This window comes from Zingiber officinale, chromosome 7A (assembly GCF_018446385.1).
Source record: "Zingiber officinale cultivar Zhangliang chromosome 7A, Zo_v1.1, whole genome shotgun sequence".
NCBI classification, from domain to species: Eukaryota; Viridiplantae; Streptophyta; class Magnoliopsida; order Zingiberales; family Zingiberaceae; genus Zingiber; species Zingiber officinale.
Window position 1 is genome coordinate 29444248 of NC_055998.1, and position 11319 is coordinate 29455566.

Consider the following 11319-nt stretch of genomic DNA (forward strand, 5'->3'; position numbering starts at 1 on the left):
GGAAACAAAATCAAACGAGTGAATACGAGGCTATGTAGAGGCTACAAGAAGGACCGAGAGGAAGAATTAGTTTTGACCTCCTGATAGACTTGAACTTCCTATGTTCGACTCGAACACCCAACTCAAGTTCATCAATAATGACACATACCACTAAAGGGTCATTATTGAACTACCGCACCAATCCCATATTACAATATGTGATCCTTCATATCATGAGTGCGTTAATCTCCCTGTGTTTAAGATATCATATGTCCGTTAATTAAATGAGTTACTGACAACTCACTTAATTAATATCTGACTCCAAGAGTAGTACCACTCAACTTTATTATCATGTCGGACTAAGTCCACCTGCAGGGTTTACATGATAAACCTTATGAGCTCCTCAAGGAGATATCATCAACCTAAATAAATAGGACACAGTTTCCTTTTATAATCAATAACACACCGTATAAATAACACTATCTCCCAACTCATCGGACCTATTGATTTAACGAATAAATATCACCCATTGATAAGTCAAAGAAATAAGTACTAAGTGCGCGTGCTTGTTATTATATCGGGATTAAGAGAACACATCCACAATAACAGAGGTTCTATTCTTTTATGCAGTCAGTATAAATCGAACAACTTCAAATGGTCCTGCTCAATACACACATAGTGTACTAGTGTAATTTTATAATCAAGACAGACTAATACCAAATTACACTATAATCGTTCCAATGGTTTGCCCCTATCCATCTCGGTTGTGAGCTACTATTTATAATTTATAAGAAACTGATAACATGATCTTCTGTGTGACACCACACACCATGTTATCTACAATATAAATTAAATGGGCAACTGCATTAAAAATGCAACATTTGACTAAAGTGATTCTCATTTCAAAATAAATGTTCATACAAAAAGCTAGGTTTATAGTATACATCCCAACAGGCCGAGCAGCTCCCTCACTCAGACCAAGAGTTAGGTCGCCCGAACAGAGGACGACAGGCCGAGCGGCTTTCCTGCTCGGCCCACAGACAAGTTCGCCAGAGCGGAGGGTGGCAAGCCGAGCGGCTCTCCCGTTCGGACTGATAGCAGACAAAAGGAAGATCAGCTGATATCTTTTTGGAAGCCCGTGCCACCGACAGACAGCATACTTGGCGGCATGGTCAGGTAGAGGATCGTATGATGGAAGTTTCCACTGTCCTGTCAAAAATATGTTCAGGTCGTTAAAGTATGATGTCAGGGACACTTTCCTAACACGTCTTTTCAGGGTATGTTTTAAGAAGCATGCGTGTCTCGAGAAGTGTGCACGCGCCCCATCGGGAGTCCTATATATGGACCTCCAAACTTTGACGGAGGTATGCATAATCTCTAATGTAGCTACAGTTATGCTGCCATTTTGCTTCCTCGTTTTTTCTACATCGCAGGTGTTTGACTTGAGTGTCGGAGGGTCATCGCAGGGAACCCCTTCCTGACCCGGCACTGACGTTTTGTGGTTTCAGATCTCGCCAACCAGGAGACCATTAGCGGTCAACAGGAGGACCACATCCCGAGCGTCCACCACCTCGACTCTCAGACATGATCAATGTTCATGCATGGTTACATTTCTATGATAAACTATGTGTATATGTCAATTGTCTTAAAGTTTAAAACTTTGAAAACCTTATGATAATTGCTATTAATAACTTCAAGTTGATGGATCTGGGCACATATGATTCCGAGACATTTTAGAAATCTATAGCACTTGGAATGAGTCCAATAAAAACTCTCTAGGTCTATCAATAAATTTTGATTGAAACTCATTAATTGACATACAAGATTTGAATTTCTACAAATTGACATTTAATATAAGAGCTCAGTGTGGAGAATGTAAATATGGTGTGCAAACCTCATCTTGAATCTTGTAAACAAAATTATAGTTGTGTGTTAATTGACACATACTCCAGTGTTAATTTCGAAAGATCAATATCACTACTGTAATACTAGTTTTTAAGAATAACATCATATTGATGTTGATCTTCAGAAATCAACATCACTCCATGTGAGAAAAATAAAATACTATCATATTGATTTTCAAATATATATATTTTTTATTTATTTAGTTTATTCATTTTATTCTTTTGTAATTAGACATTAAATTTAGAAAAAGAAATGTTTGATTAACTTTCTTTTATATTTTTTATTAAAATTATATTTCTTTTGTAATTAGATATTAAAATTAGAACAAAATTGTTTGATTAACTTTCTTTTATATTTTTATTAAAATTTTAAAATTAAAGAAGAATAAATTTAGTTTTTTAAAAAATAATTTGAGTCATCAGTATATTTTATACAAAAGTTATTGATAATATAATTAAATTTTATTTTATCTTGATAGCACCATACCCATGTGACAACTTGGTAGCACCATACCCAAACTTAGATAGAAGAGAAAGAGAAAATAGCAGAGTAGGGATATTTTGGAAAAAGATAATCATCAGTTGAGTGGTATGTAAAAGTTTAGTTAAATCGGAATTAAACTGATCAATTCAGTTATTTTGATATTTGATTTTAAAAAAAAAATTATTTTTTTAATTAATTCGATTTGTTTTTTAATTTTATATTATTTATTTGATTAAACAGAATAAATCAAATAAATAAAAATATAAAAAATTGAACTAGTAAATCTCCCCATCATTACTTAAAAAAAATCAATTTCTATTAAATCAATCATTGTTAAAAAAATTTGATTAATTCGATTTTCGATCGAATTAATTAGTATTTTATTAGTTTTATTTGTTTAATTTTTATAAAAAATTTATCAATCCGGTTGATTCGAAAAAAATTAATTTATTTGTGATCCCATCAGAAAGTGGTGGAGAGTGGATAGTCGATAAGCTGGTTGGAATACAGACTAAGTTGTCATGACCTGGAGGGAGAATGGGGCGATGAGCTGTCTTCTAGGTTGACTGAATTGTTGAACCTCTAAAAAAAAGTCAAGAACAAAAAGCCGAAGGTACCAACAAATCTCTTGCCAAAGGTGCCTACAAGATTGTTAGAAAACAGGAAAAAGGAAACAGAGAGATAGAGGGAGTCTGAGTTGCCCCATCCTTCTATTCTGACGCTTAAGTCAGATAGTCAATGATAGAAAATAAAGAAGATAAATAGTGCAGTAAAGCAATATAAGATGTGTATCTCTAGACATGCGCATACCTTGGCCTGTGGGGTAAGACTGTTTATAACCTGCGAGGGTGAGATGTCATATCAAAAGCTATCAAAGGAAGTAGATGGCTTCTGACAAAATGTCATGTCATAATGAGGCAAATGTCTCATCCTCTATCCAAAGGTCACATCAATTATATCTCATAGTGTATAAGATCTCATAGGATTATGTTAAGTCTGTCATACTATCCCACGTATCATGTCAATCAACGTGTCAGAGCATCTGGGTATCTGAGACTGGGAGAATCATCTGGTCAGAGTTGAGGCGAGCTAGAGCGTCCGATCGATAGAACCGATTGGACATGAACTGGATACCCGATCGAGGAGTTGGCCCAAGGAGCATATCATTGGACTCTTTATAATATCAAAAATCCACAGAACTTGAAATGAGTCTAATCGGACTTATCTATGTTCATCAATGAATTTTGATCGAAATCTATTAATGAATTTAGATAGGTTCGATTGGACCCATTTCGAATTATGTGAATTTCTAAAATTGTAAGGAATTAAATGGTATCCTCCATTTCTTATTTCTAATTCTGGATATATTAAAATATTATTAGAAAAATAAGTATATATATATATATATACTCTTGACATTAACAAAATTAATTTATGGATTTTAGAAAAAAAATTATTTAGTATACATATTACGGATATTTAAATTGAATATTCGATATTAATTTGATATTAATTTTGTATAATTTTTTTTATTATTATTTTAAATAAATTTAATTAATTCGATATTAACTGAAATAATTAATTCAGTTAATTTATTTTTAATAAAATTTTAATTTAATTCGATTAACTAACATTAAATCGATTATTAATTAATTTAATTAATTTACTAACTGAATTAACGAATACTCACCTCTAAATATTGATAGTTCCTTTATATTTTTCTCTATTCGAATGGAACATCGAATCTCCATCGAATTTTAAGAAAATTATTATTCCTATCAGCACTAGAGTCCGAGAACTAATGTTGTGACACTGGACAAAATTCTATTGGAGGTTAGAGTAAAATATTATTTTTAAACATATTACACACTTAGTTTATTTGGCAAAATAAATTAAAATTTTAAAATATGACACTATTATTTCATCAAGTGAAATAATTTTGTAACCAACGAGGTCGTAACCTCCTGGTAATGGTGGAGACCATCAAGTCATAAAGTCGATTCTCACGTGTAAATTTCGGATTTATTCTGGTCAAAGAGGTGAACTTCGTGAGAACTCTATCTCCTTGATTAGATCTGTCTCTGCTAAAGATCTCTCGTTGTTCTTGTTTTTGAACAGAAGCTCTTTCGCCGTCTCTGAGAGATGACGCCGTTCATGCTTAAAGCCTTGGCCTGGTTCGCTGACAATTTCCTCGGGAGCTTGGTTGGGAAGGCCGCTGATTACGCAGTTCAACAGTTCGGAGTGCAGCATGGACTTCGAGATGACATCGACAAGCTACAGAGTTCTTCTGAAAAATCCAGACTAATCATCCACCAAGTTGAGAAGTTGCGGATCCAAGATGAGGGTGTCAAAGCGCGATTGAAGGGATTGTTGATGCAACTCAAAGATGCGGCTTATGATGCTGACGATTTGCTCGATGAGTTTCAATATCAAGTTCTGATGAAACAGGTGGAGCAAGAAGAAAATGAGTCAACTAACTTCTCGTTGCCATCTTCTTCTACTGCTCTGCCTGCAACGAAAAAGCCAAGAATCTCAGTCTCTACTATTGCAGATCTGATTTCTAGTAGCAGAGACAAAGATAGAGTGCAAAAAATCAAAGAAAGGATAGAAAACATCACTGGTGATATAAGTCAACTCATTCCTTTGTTTCCTTTGTCTGATTTAGAAAACCAACAACAACTGATTTCATCGACCAGCCGAACTACAAGCTCCGTACTGGTTGAAACCGAAGTATTTGGAAGAGACAAATATCTAAAAGAACTCAAGGATTTGTTGTTGAACGCCTCAGATGGAGCAGGATCTAGCAACATCAGCATCCCTGTGTTAGCTATTGTTGGTATCGGAGGGATCGGCAAGACTACTCTGGCTCAACAAGTATACAATGATGAAGCCATTCAAGAACATTTTCAGCTAAAGATTTGGGTCTGTGTATCTGGAAATTTCTCTGTCGAGAGACTCACCAAAGAGATTATAGAGTCTGCAACCCGAAAAAAATGTGAGCTTACAAATTTAGATGCTTTGCATGTGATTCTTAACGAAAACATAACATCAAAGAAGTTTCTGCTTGTGCTTGATGATGTGTGGAACGAGGATAGTAGCAAATGGGAGAAATTCTATGCACCGTTGAAAAATGGAGCGAAGGGCAGTAAGATCTTAGTAACAACTCGTTCTATTACAATTGCAGGCATGGTTGGTGCTGTGGATCCAATCCATCTCTATGGTTTGGAGGCTGAGAGCTTCTGGGCATTCTTCAAGAAATGTGTATTTGGCTCGCAAAACAATGGTGACCATCCACCTGATCTCGAAACCATAGCCAAGACAATTGCCGAAAGGTTGAATGGTTTACCACTTGCAGCAAAGACGGTTGGAGGATTATTGAAGGTTAACATGGAAAAGAGTCATTGGGAAACTATTATGAAAAGTGAAATCTGGCAACTGCCGCAAAATGAGAGTGACGTTCTGCCGGTCCTCCAGTTGAGCTATCAATGCCTTCCTGCGCATCTCAAACGCTGCTTCGCCTTTTGCTCACTTTTTCTCAAAGATTATGTATTTAGCAAAAAAGAGTTGGTAAGGATTTGGATAGCAGAAGGCTTTGTTATTCCTCAAGGAAAAGAGAGGATGGAGGATGTAGGGAGCAGCTACTTTGAAGATCTTGTTAGTAGATCTTTCTTTCAGAAATCAAGAATATTTTCTAGTAAGTATGTGATGCATGATCTGATACATGATCTTGCACAGTTGGTGTCAGATGGTGAATGTTATCAGCTAGAGAATGGCAATACACAAGAGGTCTCTAGTCTGGTGCGTCATCTGTCAGTGTGGCCTCCTGCGAGTAAGCCTGCTTATCAACTGGAAAGACAAGTACTAGTGCTCAGTCGTAATAACAAATGGCGGAGCCTAATTTGGAATGACAATTTCAATTTTACCATTTGGCGGAGCCTAATTTGGAATGACAATTACTATAATATCAACAATCCGACTCTGAAGGACTTATGGAGAAGTTTAAAATACATTCGTGTGTTCATTTTGCAGAGAAGTGGAATTGTTGAATTGCCTGAGGATGTTGCCGAACTTAGACAGCTTCGCTATCTTGACTTATCCTCCAACTATCAAATGAAAAGATTACCTGACTCATTATGTCGTCTTCACAATCTGCAGGCACTGAAACTGGATCGGTGTCCAATACAGAGTTTTCCACAAGGGATGAGCAAGCTTATCAACTTGAGACACTGTGATTCTAAATTAATATCGAAAATATACAGGATAGGGAGGCTGACTTCCCTTCAACAACTAGACAGATTCAACGTGCAGAAGCATCCAGGGCACAAACTCGAGGAACTAAGTGGTTTGACACAGCTCCATGGAAAACTGCGAATTTCTAATCTCGAAAATGTTGGGAGTAAAGAAGAAGCAAATGCGGGTAAACTGCACAACAAAGTGTTTATTGATAGCTTGACGTTAGAATGGATGCCCAACCAGGATGGCAGCTCAGAGGGCAATCAATTACTCATCTTGGAAGAGCTGCTTAAAGATCTGAAATGGCATCCCACTCTGAAAGAATTGGAAATTTCTGGGTACTCTTGGGCAGCATGGGACGAGAATTACAGTTGGGCCAAGGACATAAAGTTGTTTCCATCCGTCTTGCATGTACTTCACGTCTTCTGTTGTCCCAAACTTAAGAGGTTGCCTCCCCTCCCTCCTTCGCTTGTAGATTTACAGCTATCAGAATCCGGGTTGGTGAAACTTCCAAATATATGGGAAGAAATCGATGGAAGTGGCCATTGTAAGGTTGCAACTCTTAAACATTTGTATCTACATTGCCCATATCTTATGAGTTTGGAAGATGGGTTGCTGTCGCAGAATCTTCCGTGCCTTCAGACCATCATATTAGAGGATTGTCAAGAACTGATGTGGCTTCCCATGGAGAAGCTTAAGGTATTTGCCTCCCTAAAGGAAATGCAAATATTGAATTGCCCCAAGCTACTAACGATGACGCATGACCTTAATGACTTCCTCATCCTCCCGCAATCACTCAAGAAATTAAGCTTGTCTAACTGTGGGGATCTTGACAAATTGTTGCCTCGTTGCCTGCACAACCTCACCTCGCTCGCTCATTTGGAAATAGCCGAATGTCCTCACTTGCATTCTCTTCCAAAGGAACCTCTGCTTCACTTGAAGCAACTGGAATATGTGAAAATCTGTGGTTGTGATGAGCTGAGATCAATGGAAGGATTGGGAGTTCTGAAATCCCTCAAGGATTTGATTATTTTGAAATGCCCCAATCTTTTAATAAATGGAAGAGACGAGCATGGGGAGGAGGAGGAGCAGGGTTTGTTATCGCTACGTGAAATATGCATTGATAACACTGCGTTGCTTAAAATCCCCCCCCTGAGAAATGCACTGCCATCCATCCATAGACTCCAAATCCAAAGCTCAGTTGAGGAGGTGATGTTTGAGGGGGAGGAGCAGGAATTGTTGCGGAGGCTCACTGTTCTTAGAATCCTAATGTTTTCTTATTGCGAGGAACTACAGTCTCTACCAAAGGAGTTGTATACTCTTCCCTCCCTTGAGCTTTTATCCATTGCATATTGTCCAGAGATTGAGTCACTGCCGGAGACAGGTCTGCCCACCTCCCTCACTGATTTAAGATGTCAGTGTGAAAATCCGATGCTAAAGCAACAAATTCAGGAGAAGATGAAGGAATTGACTAGCTCCGGTCGATATCGTCCTGTACATGACAGGATTATTTTTTGAAATCTTTTAGAGAATTTTGGGTGCCTGTTGTTGCCATGTGGCCACCAGATTTCTTCGCTGCTGGAGATGTCAACTGTTTTGGAATTTTAGGTCGTGCTGCTAAGCTGAAAATGTTCAACATTGTCATTTCTGAAGCCTTTGGATTCAAGGTTCTTAGCCAAGTTTTATTGCTCTGAGGTGTAGTCCTGTCCTCTCTATCATAAAGAGTTAGTTCCGTCTCAACTCTGAGGGCTAGACTGGTTGCATCAAGCGAGTTGAGTTTTTTTTTTGGGGGGCACGATCTCACTGTGCCAAAATTTTAGTTTCCTTGACACACCATAGTTGAAGTGCAATAATTTCTTCCTTTGGATCGATAGTATAAATGTTTTGCTGTAGTAGGTTGTTTTGTGGTCTCTGGCATGATTCTGTCTGTTCTGTGCAACCAATATTTGTATCTAGCATTCTGTTGAGCCAGTCTTCGTGTTTAGTTTTAGACAATGTTATATGGATGAGCTATAAATAATAAATTAATAATTTAATGAAGAAATTAAAATGTGGTGAGATCTATACATCAAGTCAGTCGCATTACTTAAATGTGATGAGATCCATCACAACTTGAAAAAAAAGAGATGATAAATTAGACAAAATTATCATTTCGAGCTTTTACATAAAATTTCAAATGTTAAATTATTTAAGTAAATCTCACTAAAGCTTACAATTGTTATTTAGAAAAAAAATAAGTTTATTTGTTTTTTTTTTTAATTTGATTTGATTTACAACTAATCAAGCCTAACTCTATTTTTATATAAGCAGTAGGTTTACAAATTCTGATTCCTAATGTGACCTTAGGTAAGCGATGATGTAACGACCTCCTATCAGAAGTTGACTATTAATCCCTCCTGCCAAGGAATCAAATCTGCAAATGCTTACGGCACATCCAATAGAACACGCCAAACTTGCAAAAATTAGTTTAAGATACCACACCACATCCTTCGAAAGTCAAAACTTGCCGCTGCCAGTTTCTCTCTGCTTGGGATCTGTCTAATCTCCGTTTGGGAGCCGAGGCATCAGCTATTCGATGACAATGTTGTTCACACTTTCGGACTTGGGTCAGCTCGGGGTGACTCTAATCGATAGCTTAGTTGAAAAACTTCGGAGGGTTGAAGTCCATATGTTACAAATGCTGCCTGGAGTTGGAGTTGAACTCAGAGACCTGGAGACTTGTGCTATCCAGATTCGGCACATCATCAGCCCGGCCGAGAATTCTTTCACGATTGCGACTGACCAACTGATGAAACTTGAATTGAAGGAATAGCTAATGCAAATTAAGGACACGGTTTATGATAGTGACGATTTAGTGGTTCTGCATCATGGAGTGGATCAGCATCAATACGAGGCAAGTAGCCAATCATCATCCTCTTTCAATTCCTCTGCAACAAAATGGACAAGTGCACCTTCTCCTGGCATGCTTCTCCCTTTGGTTAAAGCTGAGGATGGCAGTGTTTATAAACTTTGGAACATTTATTTAAGGTTGGACAGAATTGCAACTGCAATTGCAAAGAAATCGGTTAAAAAGACATTATTAGAATAGCATCTCTTGATGAAAGCTATGAGCAAGAGGTTTCAAGAAAGTGTTTTTTGAATTATATGAAAATCCATAAGTATTTGAACCGGAATATCTGACAAAAAGCGGAATATTTGATGGAAGAATAAGAAATCCTTTCGAACAATCTGCCTCAAAAAGAAAAGTCCTGAAAATTAATTTATCAAGTTGATGATAAAATCCATGGACAATTTAGTGGGCATTCTCGTCAAGAAGTACTTGGTGTAGGATCATAAATTTAGATATCTCCATAAGTCCGATCCATCTTGCCCCTCGGTCCACTCGACATACTATGACTTCCTTATTTAGTGTATGGTTCTCTTAATTCGAAGATAGGAGCCCCCACTCTGGTAGTCCGAGCTCTTATATCACCTTTATGATCGTAATGAATTTAGATATCTCCACAATTATATGATATTGTCTACTTTTGGCCTAAGCCCTCATGATTTTGCTCTTGATCTCTGCCCAAAATGCCTCATGCCAATGGAGATATCTTTTCTCTTTATAAATTCATGATCTTTCCCATGTGTTTTACAATATGGGACTATATTTACAATCTTACAAACCCAACACTTGGTGCTACGATCATTGCAAGAAGAGTATCTAACCTAGAAGATGCTTCAGAATCTTTTCAATTATTTGTTTGAGAACATGATCCTTAACTATGATTGACCGGTATAAACATCAACAACTTCGAATTGGCCTAGTTTCTCCTCAACAAAGAAATGCTTTGGCCAATAAAATCTTACCTAATGAAGAGATAGTTGGAAATGTGACAAAGCCCTATACATTTAATTATAATACCAATAAATTAGAAAAAGATGGATTGTTTTATGAAAGAATCTATGGACCAATAAAAAGTGGAATTTGTTATTGTGAAAATTATCGAGTGACTGGAGTTGAAAAAGAAGACCCAAAAATTTATGAACAATGTGGGATGGAATTTGTTGATTCTCTAATACAAAGATATCAAAAAAGATAGATCCACTACCTTAGTGGCCCCCCTAGTGTCGACCCCACGGATATGGACTCTGATACAAAGATATCAAGTAAATGCAGATGATGGACAGAAAATACATACGACAGACTCCATAAGCAGTAATACCAAAAAAGGTGAACTTTGTGAGAACTCTATCTCCTCCTTTAGATCTATCTCTACTAAAGTTCTCTTGTTGTTCTTGTTTTTAAATAGGAAGCTCGTTCGCCCTCTCTAAGAGGAGGCAGGATTTTTTGGACCACTTTTTGTGATTCAGGGGATGAACCACTCATATTTGCGGGCGGATCGTGACCGTGATCCGGTCGCAATTGGTTGTGATCTCTTCCTAAGTTCATCGTTCCCACCAGGTTATAGTTTGATTCGGAGCGGGCGGCCAGAGGCCGTCCGGAGTACACCCTCGCTCGGCGCCCAGCAACCTGACCACTTATCCACCACCGGTGGTCTTCAGGTGGCCTCTGGCCGCTGGCTCCGAACCAAACTATAACCTGATGGGGACGGTGAACCTAGAAAAAGATTGCAACCAATTGTGACTGGATCACGGCAACGATCCGACCGCAAATATGAGCGGTCCATCCCTTGGACCATAAAAAAGTGATCCAGGAAATCTGCTCTCGTCTAAGAG

General features: G+C 37.7%; 1 protein-coding gene across 1 annotated transcript; it reads left to right on the forward strand.

Moving 5' to 3' along the window:
- The first annotated feature begins 4369 nt into the window (after window positions 1–4369).
- On the forward strand, window positions 4370–8602 carry LOC122001257 (putative disease resistance protein RGA3). Its single transcript, XM_042555913.1, has 2 exons — window positions 4370–5362; window positions 5552–8602. Exons 1-2 carry the CDS (start codon window positions 4510–4512, stop codon window positions 8116–8118), a joined length of 3420 nt encoding a protein of 1139 aa, XP_042411847.1. The 5' UTR covers window positions 4370–4509; the 3' UTR covers window positions 8119–8602.
- Window positions 8603–11319: the final 2717 nt, after the last annotated feature.